Source organism: Gopherus evgoodei, unplaced genomic scaffold (genome assembly GCF_007399415.2).
Source record: "Gopherus evgoodei ecotype Sinaloan lineage unplaced genomic scaffold, rGopEvg1_v1.p scaffold_31_arrow_ctg1, whole genome shotgun sequence".
Classification (NCBI taxonomy): domain Eukaryota; kingdom Metazoa; phylum Chordata; order Testudines; family Testudinidae; genus Gopherus; species Gopherus evgoodei.
In genome coordinates this window covers 1,505,433-1,526,998 of record NW_022059983.1, presented here as the reverse complement: position 1 = coordinate 1,526,998, position 21,566 = coordinate 1,505,433, and the positions used below count along the sequence as shown (strand labels likewise).

The 21,566-nt window shown below is 47.9% G+C and overlaps 1 protein-coding gene and 1 pseudogene across 4 annotated transcripts in view; one reads left to right on the top strand and one right to left on the bottom strand.

Annotated features, from left to right (window-relative positions):
• Positions 1 to 3,954: 3,954 nt before the first annotated feature.
• Positions 3,955 to 4,708, bottom strand: LOC115640382 (annotated as a pseudogene).
• Positions 4,709 to 8,934: 4,226 nt separating this feature from the next.
• Positions 8,935 to 21,566, top strand: part of LOC115640592 (natterin-3-like) — a 35,220-nt gene continuing 22,588 nt past the window's right edge. For 3 of the 4 annotated variants that reach the window (XR_003997895.1, XR_003997894.1, XR_003997893.1), the window contains exons 1-2: positions 8,935 to 9,306; positions 20,961 to 21,070. Coding sequence is in view for 1 of the 4 variants with exons in the window: in XM_030543470.1 (XP_030399330.1) it covers positions 9,106 to 9,119; positions 20,961 to 21,070 (124 nt within the window). In the remaining 3 variants the exon portion in view is untranslated. The remainder of the gene's footprint in view (positions 9,307 to 20,960; positions 21,071 to 21,566) is intronic. The other variant, XM_030543470.1, reaches the window with a different exon arrangement.

Here is a 21,566-nt window from a genome sequence, read left to right as displayed (position 1 = left end):
GAGCATAAGTCCATGGGGCTGGATGCGCTGGATGTGCTAAAGGAGTTGGTGGATGTGATTGCGAGCCATTGGCCATTTTCTTTGAAAACTCGTGGCAATCGGGGGAGGTCCTGGATGACTGGAAAAAAGCAAATGTAGAGCCCATCTTTAAAAAAGTGAAGAAGGCGGATCCAGGGAACTACAGGCCAGTCAGCCTCACCTCAGTCCCTGGAAAAATCATGGAGCAGGTCCTCAAGGAATCAATGTTGAAGCATTTAGAGGACAGGAAAGTGATCAGGAACAGTCAGCATGGTTTCACCAACGGCAAGTCATGCCTGGCTAACCTAATTGCCTTCTTTGAGGAGATAACTGGGTCTGTGAATGAGGGGAAAGCAGTGGAGGTGTTATTCCCTGACTTTAGCAAAGTTTTTGATATGGTCTCCCACAGTATTCTTGCCAGCAAGTTAAAAGAGTATGGGCTGGATGAATGGACTATAATGGGATAGAAAACTGGCTAGATCATCGGGCTCAACAGGTAGTGATCAATGGCTCCATGTCTAGTAGGCAGCCGGTATCAAGCAGAGTGCCCCAAGGGTCGTTCCTGGGGCCGGTTTTGTTCAATATCTTCATTAATGATCTGGAGGATGACATGGACTGCACCCGCAGCAAGTTTGCAGATGACACTAAACTGGGAGGAGTGGTAGATAGGCTGGAGGGTAGGGATAGGATACAGAGGGACGTAGACAAATTAGAGGACTGGGCCAAAAGAAACCTGATGAGGTTCAACAAGGACAAGTGCAGAGTCCTGCACTAGGATGGAAGAATCCCATGCACTGCTACAGACTAAGGACAGAATGGCTAGGAAGTAGTTCTGCAGAAAAGGACCTAGGGGTTACAGTGGACGAGAAGCTGGATATGAGTCAGCAGGGTGCCCTTGTTGCCAAGAAGGCTAATGGCATTTTGGACTGTATAAGTAGGGGCATTGCCAGCAGATCAAGGGATGTGATCATTCCCCTCTATTCGGCATTGGTGAGGCCTCATCTGGAGTACTATGTCCAGTTTTGGGCCCCATACTACAAGAAGGATGTGGAAAAATTGGAAAGAGTCCAGCGGAGGGCAACAAAAATGATTAGGGGGCTGAAGCACATGACTTACGAGGAGAGGCTGAGGGAACTGGAATTATTTAATCTGCAGAAGAGAAGAATGAGGGGGGATTTTATAGCTGCTTTCAACTACCTGAAAGGGGGTTCCAGAGAGGATGGATCTAGACTGTTCTCAGTGGTAGCAGATGAGAGTACAAGGAGTAATGGTCTTAAGTTGCAGTGGGGGAGGTTTAAGTTGGGTATTAGGAAAAACTTTTTCACTTGGAGAGTGGTGAAGCACTTGAATGGGTTACCTAGGGAGGTGGTGGAATCTCCTTCTTTAGAGGTTTTTAAGGTTAGGCTTGACAAAGCCGTGGCTGGGATGATTTAGTCGGGGATTGGTCCTGCTTTGAGCAGGGGGTTCGACTAGATGACCTCCTGAGGTCCCTTCCAGCCCTGATATTCTATGATTCTATGATGTGGTGCGCTGAGGCTCCGGATGAGGGGGGAGCTTGGGCTAAGGAGCTGGGCCCGGGGGGGTTGGCTAAGGGGCAGGAAGTCTCAGGGACAGTCAGGGCACAGGGAGGGGACAGAGGTTGGGTGGTGGTGGTCAGGAGACAGGAAATGGGGGGTTGGATCGTGGGCATTCCGGGAGTCTGTCGGGACTCAGAGGGTGGGTGGATAGGGGTCAGGGCAGTCAGGAGACACGGAGCAGGGGTGGGGTCCTGGGGTGGTGGTTGTGGGGGTCTCTAGGGGACGATGAAGGGACAAGGAGCAGGATGGGTCTGGGATTCTGAGGGAGGTTTGCAGTCAGGGGGCAGGAAATGGGAGGGGGCTGGATAGGTTCTGCCTCCTTGCCATCTCTGTCTAGACCCTCAGGTAAAGGTGTTCCACACTGCAATTTGATATTGTGCAGGATGCAGCACTGTGACACTAAAACACCCTCAGAGTTCACAATTTTGTAACAGGAATGCAAATGATTTTAGGCACCTACAGAGCTTGGGGCAGCTGAGTGCGGTTTTATGAATCCCAGTGGGGCCTGATTCTTGGATTTAGAGCTTGGACTAATCTAAATAATTAGGAAAGGGCTAGATAATAGGTCTAGATAATAAGACAAAAAATGTCATAATGCCTTTATATAAATCCATGGTACACCCACATCTTGAGTACTGTGTGCAGATCTGGCTGCCCCATCTTGAAAAAAATATATTGGAATTGGAAAATGTACAGAAAAGGGCAACAAAAATGATCAGGAGTGCAGATAATAAGCTTCCATATGAGGACAGGTTAATAAGACCAGGACTTTTCAGCTTGGAAAAGAGAGAATTAAGGTGGGTATATGATAGAGCTCTATAAAATCACTTTAAGCACCTAAGTCACTTTGTGAATCTAGCTTTGTAGACTATTGCCAGGATAACAATGTGTTACTTCAGGGGCAGGGTCCAGTGGCCACCTATGTCCTTGAAGATGTTTGCTCTCACTGCGGTTTTGAGAAAGGCAACAGTCTGGTATTTCTTTATGGATTTTTAGTAATAGAATAAACAAGCAAATGTAAATGTAACCCCTTTAGGGTTTAGAAAGCATGGCCCCTTTAAATCTTTTTCCTAGAGGGGATGGGGAGAGTGAGAAAAAAGGAGGGAAACTCCAGGGGGTGGGGCTGGAGGTCCAGGGGAGAGGGGCAGGGCCGCCCAGAGGATTCAGGGGGCGTGGGGCAAAGCAATTTTGGGGGCCCCTTCCATAAAAAAAATTGCAATACTATACAATACTATATTCTCATGGGGGGAGCAGGGGTGGGGCCACTGAAGGTTGGTTGAAGGCTCTTGATTGTGTCCCAAATGAAAATCAGTTGGCAAGAGCAAACATGAGAAATGCCCAGGTTTGCCAAAAAGAGGCTTAGGAAGCTAAGTAGTGGGGCTCGGGCCAGGCCCACATGGGGGTGCTCGGGCCAGCTTCACGTGGGCGGCAGGGGGAGGATTACTGAATTGGGCCAGCTCTGTGCAGGAGCAGGAGAGGAGTTTGGGTGAGCAACTTGGGCCAGCTCCACCTGATGGGGAGGGGGTCTTGGGCCAGCTCTGCATGGTGCGGGAAGGAGCTCAGGTCAGCTCCGTGCAGGGAGATATTGTCATCCTACCACAGGCTGGCTCCAGCTTCTGGCCCAGCCAGGGATGGGACCTCAGGGGGAAGAGGAGGAGAAGGGGCAGGGCCACAGTTCTGGTGCCAGTGGCCTTCCCACCCCTAAACAGGGTCCAGTGCTCTTGCAGGTAACCCCAAATTGGCTGGGTAGGATTTCTAGGTGTCCAGTTTTTGACTGGAACACACAGCTGAAAAGGCACCCTGGTGGCTCTGGTTGGAACTGCTGACTGGGTCGTTAAAAGTTTGGTGAATGGCATAACGGGGACCCGGGGCTAAGGCAGGGTCCCTAGCTGCCCTGGCTCTGCATTGCTCCTGGAAGTGGCCAAGAATGGGGTCTGGCCACAGGCTCTGAGTCCAGCCCCTGCTCCAGTGTCGGATTAATAAATATGGTGCCCATAGGCCCTCAAAAAATTGCTGCACCCCGCCCCCCCCGCCAGCTCACCTCTGCTCCCCTGCGGTAAGACTGGGAGGGAGGGGGAGAAGGGGAGTTATGGTGCGCTCGGGAGATGGCAGTGGTGGAGCGGAGGTGAGCTGGGCGAGGAGTGGTTCCCGGCCCCCCAGGGTTACTCCCCGCGCCCGCGGGCCCCAGCTCACTTCTGCTCCCTCTTTTCTCCCTCCCTCCCAGCGTTTTCGCGGCACACCTGGGGGAGGAAGTGGGCAGGGGATTTGGGGATTTGGGGAAGGGGCAGAGTTGGGGAGGGATCATGAGCAAATTTGCTGCCCCTGCAAATTCGCCACCCTAGGCCTAGGCCTTGTTGGCCTAGGCGATAATACGCCGCTGCCTGCTCCGCTCAGCAACCAGGCACTCCCTGCTGAGAGCAGTTGGGAAGGTCCCCTCCATGGGTCCAGAAATGCCCAGCCACAGGCCCAAGAGGGGCTTCCTGCAGCTGTCTGTGTAGCTGAGCAGCCCTGTCCCTCTGCCCCCCCCCCCCCGTGCAGGGAGGTGAGGGGGCTCCAGCTGTGGCTGTCTGTTGTGGTGGTGGAACTGGATCACGACTTTCAAGCGTCCCAATGGCTCTGGCCGGATTCTACGGATCTCGTGGATGGCGTTGACCCCAGTGAGTTTCCGGGCCTTCACAAGGTAACAGGCCAGCATGGTTCCCTGCCAAATCCCAGCATGCAGTGCACCACCACGGCCTCGCCCTTGGTGCTGGCATCCTCCACAATTGGCAGGAAGTGCTTGATCTGCTCCAGTGACAGGGCTCAGAAGTCCTGGATGCAGAGGTGATGGTGCTTGATGTCAGGGCAGGTGTCATGGTTGGGTGGGCTGCCCTTGGTCAGCAACACCAGGTGCTGGATGCCATGCTATGCATGTACTGGTAGTGTGCGGGCTGCTGTGGCATAGCCGGCCCTGCCAGCTTGCAGGGCAGCACCTAGGAGAAGTTTGGAGGGACGGCCGATGCCACTGGTGCTGAAGCTGGCCAGGCTGATGCCCACCACGCATACGTTCTCTGCAGCTCGCCGGCGGGAGTGCAGGGAGCCCCTGCCGCCTGGTCAGGGCTGTCCTTAGGCATAGGCAGAATAGGCAGCCACGTAGGGCCTCACTCTGCCTGGGGGCACCACTCTGCAGGCAGCCCAGACAGTGGAGAAGCAGGGCTGCTGGGTCCTAGAGAGAGCCGAATGCAGCACAGTCTGAGGGACGGGATTGGCTGCCGGGGTCTCTGGGAAGGGGATGGGGTAGGGTTGGGGAAGGAGCTCACCTGTGAGTGTGACTCTTTCCCCCCAGCTGAGGTGAGGTGAGGCAGGCTCTGTGGCTCTGGAACCAGTATCCTTTGTTGTCCCCCATAACATCCATTCTTCTCCCCCCTGCCCCACAGAGCACCCCCTCCTTTCTCCCTCCTTCCCAGGAGCATCCCTCTCTCTCTCCTCCCTCCCCTCCGTCAGGGCTGGGTGGGTGAGGTGCTGCGGGGGAGGGGAGGCTGGCTGCCTGCTGAGGAATGAAAGTGAAAGTAACTCACTTCCTGGGCAGCGAGCCAGGACTGGAATGTCACACAGGGCTGGGTTGGGGTTAGCCAGATGTGTGAAAAATCAGGACAAGGGGTTGTGGTAGGGTGAGCAGATATCCCTATTTTATAGGGACAGTTCTGATATTTGGGGTCTTTTTCTTATATAGGCTCCTTTTACACCCCCCCCCCGCCCCCACTGCCTGTCCTGATTTTTCACACTTGCTGTCTGGTCACTCTAGGTCGGGGTAATTGGTGCCTATATAAGACAAAGCCCCAAATATCAGGACTGGCCCTATAAAGTCAGGACATCTGGATCTGGCCACCCTAGCTGGGGAGCGCCTCTCCCCGGGCTGGCAGCTGCCAGCGATCCGTCTCATCTGGGGGGAGCTGCACAGGGCAAGATGAGCTGCTGTGGCTCCATGGGTGACCTTTCTGAGATCAGATGCTGTGCTAACTTCACCATGGTCCGGAAGGCTGGTGGTGGTGCCCATTGGCGTGTGATTGCACCTGAGGGTTTGCTACTGCTGTTGCCACTCTGCACCCCAAGAGGTGGATTTTGGGGTCTATTGCAGCTGTTGGACCAGCAGGCTGGGGGGTGAGCCAAGCATGAAAGCAGTACTGTGTTGCCATTTAGACTGTCATTTAACAACTTTGTTTGCCAAAAATTCTTGCTAACAATCCTGAATCCAATTTCAATATATATATTTTTTTTAAAAAAAATCAATATCTTAGCCAAAAACAGAAAATTAAGTTGTTGACAATTATTAGTGACAGGTTTGGTTTGAGGCAGGGCGTGGGCCAGTTTTCATCAGAGAAACAAAAAATGTTGACTGACTTTCCTATAGCCTGTTACTCCTGGTAAGAACCCTCCAACAATTGTAATATGCTCATCTCCTTACTAGTGTATGAAGCAGGGGTCGGCAACCTACGGCACACGTGTCAAAGGTGGCAGGTGAGCTGATTTTTGATGGTATGCAGCAGCAGGCTGAGCGGCTCAGCCCATCACTGCTCTGGGGTTCCGGCTGCTGCCCTATTGCCAGCTGGGATACCAGCCATCGGCCCCACTCAGCACCTGCTGCTGGCCTGGGGACCCCCAAGGAACCCCAGGCTGGCAGTAGACTGAGCAGGCCAGCTGAACCACTCAACCTGCTGTCAGCCTGGGGTTCCATTCACTCAGCTGGCAGCGGGCTGAGTGGGCTGGTGGCGGGCTGAGCAGGGCTGGTGGGGGGTTGAGTGGCTCAGTCTGCTGCCAGTCTGGGGTGCCAGCAGCACTCAGCCTACTGCTACTCCAGGGGGCTGCCAGCCCCTTGCCAGTCAGGAGCTCAGCCGCCAGCCCCACTCTGCCTCCTGCCAGCCTGGGTGAGCAGAATCCCAGGCTGGTAGCGGGCTGAGGGGGGGTTGGCGGCCGGGATCCTGGCTGGCAGGAGTTGGTGGTCAGAACCCCAGACCAGCAGCGGGCTGAGCAGGGCCTGGGATCCTTGTCTAGGGTTCCAGCCACCAGCCCGCTGCCAGTTTGGGGTTTCATTTACTCAGCTGGCAGTGGCCTGAGCAGGACCGGTGGCCAAGACCTCAGATCATAACAATAGTTTATTTATATAATATAGACATAGAAAGAAACCTTCTACAAACATTAAAATGTATTACTGGCACGAGAAACCTTAAATTACAGTGAACTTGGCACACCACTTCTGAAAGGTTGCTGACCCCTGGTATAGAGTGACCATATGTTGTACTAAGATTCTCCTGCTTTTTTTTTTCCCCTGTGAGTCAGTATAACTTTTGCCAGCCCAGAAGTTGGGCAGCCAATGTTTTACGTTTTCACAATGTTTTCTCCAACTTTCATAAAGTAAATACATAGTTAATATGAGTTAAAAAGGCCAGGGACACTGCTTTGTGAAGAATCTGTACAGCAGATCATGCCCACAGACGATCCAGAAAAGAAATTTGAGGTTGAATTTTTTAATGTTGTGATGGATAAAGCAGTATCTGCTGTTGATGAAAGGTTTAATACCTTGCAAGTACACCATGAACAGTTTGGATTTTTGTATGACATAACTAAATTCAACAAAATAGGAAAACAAGAGCAACTAATGATAAAGTGCAAGAACCTAGAGAGCCTCCTGAAGCACGGTGATAGTTTTGATTTAAATGGACTTGAACTGTACGAAGAATTGAGTACACTGTCATCAATGTTGCCACATGCAAAATCGGTGATGGACATTGTACAGTTTATTCATACCCGCAAACTTGTTGACATATATCCTAATGTGTACATTGCCACTCCTATTCTACTGACAATTCCTGTAACAGTAGTATCAGGAGAATGGAGTTTGTTAAAACTAAAGCTCATTAAAAACTATCTCCACTCTACAATGAGTCAGGAACGCTTAACTGGTCTTGCTATTCTTACAGTCGAACAAGACATCACTTTGTCTTTGTCATACAATGACGTTATTACTGATTTTGCAGCCAAAAAAGCCAGAAAGATTGCTTTTAATTAAAAACAAATCTTTGTTTCAATACCTCTTCATATAAATTTCCAATAAAATTTTGATAAATTAAAAAATATATATTATTTGCATCATTCTGTCATATCAGAATTTTTTCTATAGTGCTGCTTCTTTAGTGCTAGTCCATCAGCATTACAGTGTGCTTAATTAAGTTAAATTGGTTTTAATAACGTGAATGTGGCAAGTTTTCCAATACTGTAAGCTTATGTTTGTGTTGCTAAGAGCAGATCAGGCACAGGGGCACCAGTTTAATAATCTCGCCTAGGGCACCATAAATCCTAAGGCCGGCCCTGCGCCTGGTGCCTGGGCCCGGCCAGAGTCAGGGCTGCAGGATGGGTCCAGGCTGGCCTCAGTCTGTCCCCCGCTTCTAACTAACACATGACCTAGGGCTGTGCGGTGGGAGCTGTGAGTTTCTGGCTCCCAGGAGCTGGGGGAGGCGTCAGGGGCTGTTACATGCATCTTTGTGAGAATGTTGTCAGTTGGAGGGAGCTTCTTCTGATTGGGGTTATTGTTTGGCCTGGCCACCAGTGTTTGTGAGAGTCTTCCTTGTACCCCACTCAGGTTGCTGGTTCCTGTGAATTCCATTCCTAGGCCTTGTCTCCACTGGCAGCAACATGTAGAATATGTGTAGCTACCTGCCACAGTGAAAAGCAGGCTGTGTCCACACTCACTGCAGTGTGTAGCTAAATGTGGCGATGACAGGTTCCAGCCGGAAGGAGCCAATGGGGAAAGGCTTCACTGGCAGGGAGGCATTGGACACTATGCTGTTAAAAATATATTTGTGTGTATTTACATTATTAGGAAAAATATTGGATTTGTATAAACACACCCACCCCCTCCCTCTGAAATGGGTTAGGCTTGTTTTGAAAGGCAGTGCCGCTTTTTTTTTGTGTGAGACTAGGCCACATTCCAGCTGTGGGGAGGAAGTCAGGACATTATGCTGCTAAAAAACAGTGTGGACCTGGGAGAACAGTTTTAGAACTCTGTTACTTTAGGCTCTGTGGGGAAATGACCAAAAGCAAGGATTCGGAATAGAAAATTAGTTGAAAATAGCATGAGAATAAGCTAGAAAATTCAGCCTTGTCCTCTGCACTGAACTGGTACGAGTTTGGGGAGGACCAGAGGATATTTAAACTTAAGGTTTAAGGTTTTAAAACTTCATTTAAATGTAAAATTGAACAAAAGCCGGAAGCCACTAGACGCCTTCTGAATCTAAGTACGCTGTCCAAGCCCTCCCCCTCTCCCCAGCACACAGTAAAGTCCGTCCTTTTGTGCCTGCTAGGTTTGGTTTCAGTTTCCTTTTTGTTTGTAGGAGAAAGGAGTCAAAGGACAGTACCAGTCTGCAGGGAAGAAGGACTACATGCCCCAGGAGTGCGTGCATGGGGCCAGATTCTAGAAGGAGAACTGAGGAATGACTTGGTTATTTTAGTGGTTTGTGATCTTTAATGTGCTGGAATGAAAACTGGAAGGTGAGATTCCTGTGTGACGTTGCAACTGAATGCCAATCTGCACTTCCTCTGCGTGCAATGAAATTTTGGAAGGAGAATCCCAGCGGCATTTCGAACAGAAACGTGTTTTAAAGAAAGGAGCATTTACTGGAGGTGTCTAACAGTGAAGAAAGTGATAGGCTAAGAGGTTTTGTTATTCATGTTCCCGGTGGGTTTTTTTTTCTTTCATTTTCTCCTTAGTTCTGCATTCTAAACCTTATTTTCCTCTGTATTTCCCATTCCTTTTCCTGATGCTTTGCTTTGGGAAAATCTGTTTTTTCGGTTTAACTTGTAAAAAATGTATAATCAGTAATTGAATTTCTGAGGGTATGTTTTGCGTGTCTGTTTGTGTTCTATGTTCACATATGTGTTTGACATGCATGATGCTGTTGTGATTTGTCAGAGAGGAGACTAGTTTGTTGAAGCAGAGCAGGTCCATGAGACCAAGGGCAGATCAGATCAGATCTTCTAGGACCAGGGAGCAAGGTGAATTTAAGGGGCTGGTTTAGATTATCTTTGTTAGAGCTGTACAGAAAACAGAATTTCTGTCCTGTGGAAAAGTGGAAGGTTTTGAAAGTATTTCATCCCAATTCAAGACAAAGAACAGAATCTCACAATATTTTTTGTGAGAGAGAAATTAAAAAAAAAATCTGTTTTTGGAGAATGAAAATTGATTTTTTGTCTTGCTGGCAAAGTGACAGACTGACCATGTCCTGCAATATCCTGAACAAACTTTATGGAATTCACATAAACTTAATTGAATTAAGTTAAACATTTTTGAATTAAGGTTAATACCTTTCAGGTACATTTTGAGTGTGTTTTTGTGGCACTGTATGCACCTTCTCTAGTAGGGAAGGCAGCTGTTAATGAAGCTTCTCCATTATCAGCTTTGGAGAGCAATGCATTTCCAGGTTCAAACTGGATTCTCCAGAGATCAAGAGACAAAGAAAAGACTTTTGAATGAAGAGACGGAGTTTAAAATGACTCTGGGCCTTCTTCCTGATCCAGCAAATGGACAGGACACCTGGGCCACAGAGGATCCCAATCCTTATCGTAGGATCTGGGGAACTTGGCCTACTGAGGCCTCATAAGACAGACAGGGAAGAACAGACAGCTTGTTCTGAGCTGAAACTCTGATGAACTTGTAGCCACAAGGAAGCCCCTGTGATGAAGGTGTTGAAAGACTGCTCCTGTGACAGCCCCTGTTAGAGGTGGGGTGATCTCAGGTAAGTTTATTAGCATTAGGTTCTTTTATTGTTTTTAATGTTTTTTTCTGTAATGGTCTGTACCTTCAGAAGAAAGTAGGCTGGCTTAGAAAGAGCTGTGTGGTGACTTATATCTATAGCAACTAAATCTGTTATCAGTCTCTGAAGAGAAAGCAAGCAGGTCTGCTGAGTCAGCCTGTCTGTGCTGGGAAGTACACAATAAATGCAGGAAACTGTGAAGCCTGGAAAAAAACTGGTCAGAAGGCAACAGCTGGCCAGCTGGAAACCTCACAGTGAATGCCCTTGTTACTCCTGGGGAAATTCTGTGCCACTGCACACATGCAGAGTTCATGTCACCTACAGATTTCTTTGCATCCCTACAGAAAAATGACTTCTGATGGGGAAACAAAAGGAAACTGCAAAAGTGGCCACATACCCCTCCCAAGCATGCAGGTGCATCATTTTGGGCGCACAGAGCAGCTGGCGGTGAGGTAAAACACTGTGGAAGGGGGAGGCCAAGGATGAGGATGCTCTGACTGGTGGCTCCAACCCTGCGCTGGGCTCAGCTGCTAGTCCTGGCTGGGCTGGGGCAGGAAAGGATGGGACTTCCTCTTCCCCTGAAGGATCATCTGGGGCTGGATCAGACCCACCCTCAGAAACCTCCTCTGCCTGCAGGAAGCTCCACACTCCTGTCCCTCCATTTCCTGCCCCTATCGCTCCTCAGCCATGGCAGGAGGAGTCACTGTACAAGAGTTGCTCCCTGATGCCAAAGCCCCATTCATCTGGACCCCTTGTGCCCAACACTTCTGCTGAGCCTCACTCCCCCATACCCAGAACACCCCCCACCGAGCCTCCTGCACCCAAACAAACATCCTGCCAAGCCTCACTCTTTGCACCTATCCCTCCACCAAGCCTCACCCCCTCTTCATCTGGACCCCCATTGAGCCTCTCCCCTCTGCATCCAGACAAACCCTATACCCACCTGCTGGGCTCCCACACTCAAACCCCCACCCTGATGAGCCCCGGCCCCCTGCACCTGGACCACCGTGATGTGCCCTCCAGACCCTCCTACTAAGCCCCGACCACCATCACCTAGACCCCCCTGCAGTCTGCCATTACCCCTGCACCTGGAACCTCCTGAACAAGGCCCTGTGTATCCAGAATCCTCCCGCACCCAGACCCACCACCAAGTCACCCAAACCAAGATTGCCCCACAAAGAATCGTCTTACCCCACACCTGGATACCCCCACATTAAGCCCCTCAACACTTGGATCCTGTTAAGTTGAGCTAGCCTACCTGTACCTACATGTGCATGCGAGACTCTGTCCCTCTTGCTCATTATATTGGTGTGCCTGGCACAGAGGGGCAGGGCCCCTGGGTGTTGCAGTGGCAGGCCCGGCCCTTGTGCTGTGTCAGGGTTGGGTGCAACCTCACTGCTGAGTCCATGTCCTGGTTGTGTGTGGGCTGTACAGTGATCTCCCAACTCTGTGCAGCCAGTGGCCTGTGCGCCCCACTGCCACGCTGGAGCTTCCACATTTATTTTTTGAGAAATATGCAGAATTTTAAAATATTGTGTGCAGAATTTTTAATTTGTTGGTGCATAATTCCCTCGGGAGTAACTTGTTGAACCGCTCAGGGAAACAGATGCAGTTGCGCTGAACTGTGCCTGGAAATTGACAATAGCCTTCGAAGTGGACTTCTAGATGCTGAGCTCTCCATCTACCTTCCTCCCTCTCATCCTCCCTCCCAGCCCAGCTGTGGCTCCCCAGCTGCCTCCTGGAAGGCTCTTGTCAATTTCACTTTCTCCCTGCCGCAAGCAGCCAGGGTTTAGCCATTTCAATTTTTCTGATGAAAAGCCTTTTTTTTTCTTTCAACAAAATTGAATTTTTCCTCCAGAAAATTTTGATTTTGTGAAAAGACCATGTTCATTTGGAAAATCATTCTGCCAGACAATTCCCAGCCAGCTGTGATCTGTATAGGCTGCCTGTCGAGCTAGCCAGTCTCCTGTAGTGTGTCTGAGAAAGAGTTGGGAAGATGGCAAACAGGATGGTATGGGCTGAGGAACAGGATTCCTTCTCTGTCCCTCTGTGAAGATGTTGTGGGGCAGGCAGGCTAGGTGGTCATCCTGAGAGGTGATAGGAGCAGGAATGCCCAATCTTCCCCCTGCAGAAACTCCAAGGGTGAGTTCTTAGAGGTGGGAGGTGTTATTGGTGAGGGGATATGAGCAAAATGGGGGATGGATCATAGGGACAGGCAGGTGTATGACATGATGGCTGGATGTTTGTGCTGGGAGAATGGGCCTCATTTGCTATGAGGCAAGGGGGCAGTTGCCCCCCCCCGACCTTGGTTTGCCCTTCCTACTTTTCCTGTCTCTATATGCTCCATGCCCACTCCCAACTGCTCAAAGATACAATATATTCACGTGTTCTGTTCTGTACGCAGACAAACCTTTGTCCCCTCCAGAACTGGTCTGAAATGACATCGCTGTAGCACTTCCCTACACCGAGGGGAGAATGTAGGTACTCCACCTCCATGAGAGGCAGTAGCTATATTGACCGCTGTCTGCACTGGGGGTTAGGTTGGTATAATTATGTTGTTCAGGGGTGTGGATGTTATACCGATGTCAATTTATAGTTGAGACCTGGTATTAGGGGGGAAAAAACGGCCATACTTTCTTTGAGCCCTGTAAACCAGCAAAAAAGGGCATGAGTCCAATTTTTATAAGCCTTTGAAGAATGTTTTTGAATATCATATAACTGCTTACAGGTATATGAATGGTACCGATTGAAAAGGATTGTGCAGAGTGGTACAAGAGGGGATGGAGAACTGAGGGATTACACCAAGCAAAGAAACATTTAGGCCTAATTTCATGAGAATTCTATTCAGTTGTGAGTAATTTTCTAGTGGAAGTGCTGGGAGCCCATCACAAATTAGTCTGGAGAGAGCACTGCGAGGGACAAGTCTGCTTTGCATCTCTAGCTTCTGAGATTTTTAGAAGAGGCTTTAATTGTATGAAGGCAAGAGGTGTTAAAAATGGCAGGGGCAGTGGCAACAAGGTGCCTTTGGTACTTATCATTTAAAATCCAATTAGAGAGGGCAATGTATACTGAAGGATTTATCCAAACCACAAGGTGCAGCCTGTTGGATAAACCCCAGCATTCAATCAATACCACATTCCCAAGCATGAGTCCCACAATTTTTTTCCTGCCAGTGTATAAATCTTAGTTTCTTCACCAGGGTCAGTTCTTAATGTCTTTTGTAGTCAGGAATTCCTGGACTTTGGCTATTTCAGTGGAGCGAATGTTCCTTCTTCTTTCCTGAAGCAATCATTGTTCAGCATCATACACGAGAGAGGTTACCAGCACATTACCCTGTAATGGTTTTGCTTCTTCTAGAAAAATCCAAGGGCACAATAGGTCTGTCAGTAGTCAAGGGAGGTTACTAGCACTTCACCTTGTCCTTTTTTCCTCCTGTCCAGAAGGCACAGCAGAGCTAGAAGGAGAAATAGGCCAATCATGAGTAGGAAAATCCTCCCAAGGTGGCGGGGTCTTTTTGCAGCGAGAAACATGCGTCCAGGCAGGTAGTCCTTGGCACTTCATGACAGTGTTGGTGGTTAACACAACTTGAAAAGGCCCTTCCAGTGTGGAGCCAGAGCAGTCTTTCGCTGATGGACCTTTACATAGATCCAGTCTCCCGGTTCCAAGGAGTGGTAGGGCTGCTAGGTTCTTTGGCAGGGGTGGCTCTAGGCATCAGAAAAACAAGCACATGGTTGGGGCAGCCCATTTGCAGGGGCGGCAGGGATCCAGCATGGGAGCTGAAAACCATCAGGGGGCCCTGGGAGCCCCCTTGGTTCCTTGGTTAGCTCCCTGCCTAGAGAGCCGGCCATGGAGCAGGGAAAGAACTACATTTCCCAGCATTCCCTTGGACACTACGAACTGGAAAGGAAGTGGGGGACCTCATGCTGCAGCCTGCTGTGAATGGAGAACTGCACTGTGAAGGGTAGGGATACCATATTTTAACATTCAAAAAATAGGACACTCCACGAGGAGGGAGGGTAGCCCCACCCTGCCACCATCCACTCCCTCCGACTGCCCCCCACAGAAACCCCAACCCATCCAACCCCCCATGCTCCCTGTCCCCTGACCACCCCCTCCTGGGACCCCTGCCCCTATCTGCTCCCTAGGACCCCACCCCCTATCTCAGTGCCACTGGCCCTTGTCCCCTGGTTGACCCCTGCCCCTAACTGCCCCTTGGGACCCCACCCCCTATCTATGCCTCCCTTCTCCTTGTCCCCAACTGCCCCCTCCTGAGACCCTCCCCAACTTCCCCCCTAGGACCTAACCCCCTACCTGTCCCCTGACAAACCCCTGGGACTCCCATGCCTATCCAACCACTGCCTGTCCCCTGAGTGCCCCCCCGAACCTCTGCCCCATCCACCCCTCCCGCTCCCTGTCCCTTGACTGCCCCCCCAGAACCCCCTGCTCCTTCTCCAACCCCGCAGCCCCCTTACCATGCCACTCAGACCAGCACTAGACACGCTGCTGCATACATGCTGCCGTGCTCCCCTGCGGAGCCCACAGCCCCCCGACACACACACTCAGCACCTGCCTTCCAGGTTTGAACACCTCAAAAGTCAGGAGTGCTCAAGCTCAGTTTGGGCAGCTGGTACTTCATTTCTCCCAGATCAAATATACTGATCCACTGTAACTTGCTGTAGAAAAAGTAGGATAAAAGTGAGCAAGAAATGCTTCCCCGTGGTTATTAGGACTGGAATTGCTGTTTTCAACAGCCATGGCCTTTTTTGTTTGTTTTTTTAAAAGGAAGACAGTGATATTGCATTGGCAAATTCCCCATAGAAAGAAAGAGTGGAACAAAAGAATAAGGACATCTCAACTTTTCCTCATTTATGTAGGACAGTCTTATAATATGCATCCAGAGATCCTCCAGTCACACAAGCTGAAAATTGTTGCACTTTGCTGCAGTTCTGTAACCATATGGGAACCAATCCTGTCTGTGTTCTGTGCATATCCAAAATTCCTGCTGAATGACCTGCCCTGGGAGTGAGTTACCAGTGACCCAGGGCTGCGGTGGAAGGAGGGTGCAGGTGGGGTGGGGGAGAGCCCAGGGCTGGGGCGGCAGGAGGTGTGTGGGTGGGGGGCAATGGTGGGAGTGAGGGCGGAGCCCAGAGCTGGGGCGGCAGGGGGGTTCGGCGAAGAGTCCAGGGCTGGGACGGGGAGGAAGCAAAATTTTTTTTGCTTGGGGCGGCAAAAAACCTAGAGCCGGCCCTGGTCTTTGGGTAGCGCTTCTATACCTGTGAGAAAAGAAACCTAACACATTTCATTAATGCCTAGCAGTGTTTTGCAGATTTTACAGCTGCTTGGGCACATTCAAGCCCCTCCCCCCTTTTCTTGGTTATCAGCCAAGTCTTAGCTGTGAGCAGTGTCCTTGAATGGGTCCAGCGTCTTATATTTGGACTGAGCTTGATAGCTATTTTTTTCCCAGTTAATTCATTCTGTTCTTTTTCCTTCTCCCCTTCTTGGCTTCTTTCAGCCTACAAAGGAAACTTCCACTCTTCACTCATACATCTTTTCTCAACCATGAACACATACACATTGCCATTATACAGTATATTAGTCTTATTATTCAATGTATGCCACATATACCCGTCCAGTAAAATAACTTTATTGCAGAGCTTTGGAGCAACAAGCGAGGACAAGCATACCCACTTTTGAGGAATCCACTCAGTACAACCTCTGGTGTCCAATAGCTTCCCTTCTTCCTCGGCCCTCTGGCTAGAAATCTGAGGTAGCCAGAAGGATCCCATATGCAATATGGGGAGTGGGTTAACTTTTCATGTCCTTGCTTCCAAAAACTGTTGGTATGCAAATTTAACCACATTTTTTCAATTAAAAGATCTGGCCAATGAAGTTTCTTTTTCATACTTAAGCAAATGTATTAGACTTTAGTATATCACATTTTCCTGATTTATCCAAACACTTTAATATTTTCATAGGATAGTCTAGTTTAAAATCAAACAGAAGGGTTAAATTAAAATGCAGATACTTGTTTTATTCAACTTGAAATATAAAGTGTTTGGACACAACAATTCTGGCCGCGAGACAAACATCACAAGACAGGACATAGAACACAGGACATAGTTCCTATTGTGCCAGTAAATGCATGGTATGTTGAATGCTGTTCAGCTGGCATCAGTTTTCTCTGATTATCTGAAAGATAAAAGAACAGAGCTGTACCCCTTCTGGGCACTCTGTCATTGCTTAAAATATACAAATATCCTTGTTGATTTCAGGCAAAACAGAGGAATTACCCCATATTGTCTTGTATTTGTTTCATAGGCAGCCCAGGTTTCAGTGGTTTCTACCTTATCAGTTAGATAATTTGCATTAATAGAGATGCTTTCTGGCTTGCTTCTGGATCCAAAGCTATCCACAGCTTAAAGATTCTTACTTAAAAAGGGACACAATTTACTTTACCAGAATTTTGATTGTCTTTTACTTCTAACTCCAGCTTTCAAACACACAGTAATCTGAAAGAAAACATCACTGCTTATTGTAGCCCCTTAGAGCCTATTACGGTTTTAATTACATAGCACTGTATACATTTCTTTAGCTAATTTGACTAAATTGTTCATAGCCAAATGATCGCAATCAAATAATTTCTTTGCCTGGATTTATTTACAAAACATTTCAAAGACAGCAAGAACTTTCCTCTTCAGCATTTTTACAAAGTTCAACTGCTGTTCCCTCCAGCAACTACAGAGTTAACTTCTCACTCTTTCCTTAAATCATTTGCTTGTCTCCCAACAGCCACTTTTTATCAACTCAAATCACCATTTCAAGTATTGTCCTGGGTATTTGAAATCCCCATGCTTATAATTACTTACTCTTTTCCTTCCACTATGCCCTCAAAATTTCCAACCTATTTTCCAATCTCTCTATCTCAGGGGTAGGCAACCTATGGTATGGGTGCCGACAGCAGCATGCGAGCTGATTTTCAGTGGCACTCACACTGCCTGGGTCCTGGCCACTGGTCCGGGGGGTGGGGGGGCTCTGCGTTTTATTTAATTTTAAATAAAGCTTCTTAAACATTTTAAAAACCTTATTTACTTTACATACTACAATAGTTAGTTATATATTATAGACTTATAGAAAGAGACCTAAGAACGTTAAAATGTATTACTGGCAGGCAAAACCTTAAATTAGAGTCAATGAATGAAGACTCAGCACACCACTTCTGAAAGGTTGCCGACCCCTGCTCTATCTGTTGCCTGCCCGCTTGGGCCCGATCCTGCTTTCCTTGCTGAACTGTCCCTTCCATAGGCACCGGTTTGTTCCACTACCAATTTAGCTAGGAGAGTGGGCTTCTCAACTAGCCCCCACCCTTCCTGGTCTCTTCCCTTAAACATTCTTACTCACAAGGCTTGCCACCTGGGCAAAAATGCATGGCACATGGGCGTTTAACTATTCAATTTCCTCTTGTGGCAAACACACTGCTGTTACAGTGTATGCTGAGCACAAATGGTTAAATTTTGACAAGTCTCTGAAGGACCACTACTTGCTTAGCCAGTGCTTCCTTTTCTGCCTGGAAGTCCTATCTCAAGGCCTGCGTCTTGCCCTGGGCATAGGTTTGAGTTGCTGCCTGGTTCATGATCTATGCTCTTAATTGCTCAATTCTAGTTATCAAGTACACATCTCTTCCCTTTTCTCCAACTTCTCTATTGCTCAGTCCTGCTACAACTGGGGGTAGATCCACCTGACACCCTTCCCGGTCAACTGGGGTGGAGAGAAGAATGCTAAAGCCCTCTCTGGTTCTCAGACTTACTGCAGCTGAGAGTGGGCACACCTTTAATCATTCAGTCCTCAACATATAACACTAACAATATCAAGCAAAGCAAACATTAAAATGACAAGGGCAAAACAAATAGATGGTGTGAATTCTGTAGGGCTCCCCCCCTTTTCAATTGCCCACCAACTGTGACAAATTGCTGTTACCAATCTATCCCTCGTGTCAGGTGATCAGGCTGACACCGCAGGATCGTTGGGGGAAGATAAAGAAAACACACCATATGACTGAATTTTAAAGCTTCATTCATAAAATAAAACAAGAGAGAGTGTTGGGAATGCTCCCATATCACTCAGGGAAAAAAAACATTAATGCCAAGCCTAGGCCACTTCATACTCACATACGTACATCCAGACTGGCCACGTCTGTGTATAACATTTAGAGAAGGGGGAGAGGTGGACGGGAGATTATCCTGTATATAGCTTGTCCAGAATTTCCAACATGCTTCCACTCTTGGGAGGGCTGTTCTTTTACACTCTGGGATCTCCTGCGGCATCTCTTTCAGAGATTCCAGTCCAGGTCGACTTCCTGTGGTTTCTTCAGCATCACCAAACCACACCGGCTCCAGGGTCGCAAAGGCAGACTGTTGGAGCTCACTGGACAGTTAAGCTTTGCAAATATAATCTCAGTCCTGTAACTTGTATTGCCTTTGGTTTGCCTCTGTCTATGTTTTTTTCACAGCCAACTGGGGCCAAAAGCAGTTTTTCTTTGTACTTAACATGGTCTGCATTGATTCTTGACCTTGAACGCAGAGCAACTTTCTCTTTATTTCTGGGCTAAGCTGAATTTCAAATTAACCCGTTCCTTTCCGCATTAGACAAATTGCTCCCACTGTGTGTCAGAGGCTTTTTTTGGTGATTAAAAGTTCCTCTGAGATGTATGATCTTATCTAGATTGAAGGTACCTTTTAGTGGGCATTGTTTAGATGGATTTTCACGCGTGTAAAGATTCCAATGTCTCAATACCTGCAGGTTTTAGGACCATAATGTACGTACAGGTAATATGCTGGGGTATCCTTAGGGGGTGAGGGAGAATTCTTAGATTGTCTGTCACCCATTTTCCAATCACACACAGGGAAAACACCCTGCTTGCTAACGGCTGATAAACTAAGGATCTCACCCTACAGGGCGCTCACACAGGAGAGGCACATGGAGAAAAGAAGGAGGAGGGAAGATGGGTTCACACACTTCTAGGCCCAGGTAGCTTCCTCGCCGGACGATGCCAGACCCAGTCAGCCCACTGTGGGTTGGATCTTCAACAGATCCTCTAGGTGGAGTTACTGGGCTTGCTTTAGAATATTTCTGGTCATGAGCTATTGCTTCGCAGAATACTCTGGGTGTCTTCTGGTAACTCTCATTCACACTGTGTATACCCCACCACCCAAGGCCTCTGTTTCTAAATACCATGATGCATCTGTACCTTGTGTCCGAACTCAATACACTTTCCCTTATGAGGTGGTGACAACCCCTCTTGAGGTGGTAAAAACCCCTCAGCACCTGTGCATACCTAATGCATTTCCCTTATGCGTTAACTTTATTGGGGGCTGCCAAGCTAACAGTTCCCCAGTACCGCATACAACTACCTTATTGTGGGGTGGCACAACTAAGTCCCCAGTACCACTTCAAACTAACCTTACTAGGGATGGCAAAACAGTTCCCCAGTAGCGCTCTGCATTTGATCTTGCTGCACAGTCAATAAGTTCAGATGACGTAAGCCCAACCAGGATGAGCCTCCAAATTGTCGGAGAAAAACACGGTTCTCACTTCTGGTTGAGTGCAGCAAAGTCATATACTTTATTCTCAAGCAATTGCATAGAGGGAGAGAGTGCACTAGGACACAGGATTTCCCCCTCCTAAGCAGGTCTCTCTACAGGTAAACAATTACAGCAAGCATTTATACCTTTATTACAGACAATAATGAGCAACACTATACAGACAGTAGCAAGCAACAGCTGCATTCTGTTTATAGATAGGCCATCCTCATAACTTATTTTTCTCACTTATTTTGACTCTAGTCCACATTCTATCTTATCTACACAAGATCACAACAAATTCTCATACAGTTCTTTCCCACTCGCCTCACACAATCCTCGCTTCTACAAATCTCATGTTATTAGGGTTACAGTTAGCCTGACTCTTGCTAACAGAGACTGTCATGCATTAAAAACCCCTTCAAATCCCTGTCAGTTCTTTTTCTACTTCCACATTCCCTTTCATCCCTCTTCATTTGTGCACAGCTTTCCCTAACTATCCCCACACCTGGCTCGATTCTGACCTTGCACCATCCCCAACACCCTATGGCCCATCCCACTTCCTGAGCCTGCAGTGTTCTCATTAACCCTAACATACCAAGGCGTCACTCCCCCATGTTCTGATCCTTTTCTGGTCTTTCTCCTCATCTTGTTGGGGTTGATCTCCATGCCTCCAAACCAACTTGCACCTGCTGGCCCTATACTGACCTTGCTTATCTCCATGCCTTGCCCCAGGTTCTGATTCTATATCTAGACTTTTGTTACCTCCCTAGATTCTACTCAAGGTTCTAGTTTTTTTAGGAAAAGACAGAACCACAGCTATGACCACTTGAGTCTATTAAAAATAGATCTATTGAATCTATTAAAATATTTTCTTGCTCAAGAAGTGGTGTTAACTGATGTCCTCACAGGATAGTACCTTGGATAATTATATTTTTTCTACCTAAAATTCCTCTTGTAATAACAATTGTTGTTTTTCACTTTTCCTCCCTGAAATTTTATAGGAAGTTGGAATTCTACAAGAAGGACATGGCCATGGATGCAGACACAGAACTCTTGGAAAAGATTAGTCTGAATGAATCTGCTTCCGAGATGGGGGAGGAAAAAGAAAAAGGTCAGTAATTCCAAAGGGGCTGTAATCTCCAGAGACTTTTCCTACTGAAGAGCCACAGACCAGTGACTAACAAAGGGACACAGTTTGAGATGAACCTAATAGGACAAGAAAGAGATCTTGGAGTCATTATGGATAGTTTTCTGAAAACACCCACTCAATGTGCAGTGGCAGTCAAAAAAGTGAATAGAATGTGGAAAATCATTAAGAAAGGGATAGATAACAAGACACAAAATATCATATTGCCTCTATATAAATCCGTGGTACGCCCCCCATCTTGAATACTACATGCAGATGTGGTCTCCCCATGTCAAACAAGATATATTGGATTTGGAAAAGGTTCAGAAAAGGGCAAAAAAAATGATATGGGTTATGGAACGGTTTCTGTATGAGAGAGATTAATAAGACTGGGACTTTTCATCTTGGAAAAGAGACAACTAAGGGGGGATATGACCGAGGTCTATAAAATCATGACTGGTGTGGAGAAAGTAAACAAGTA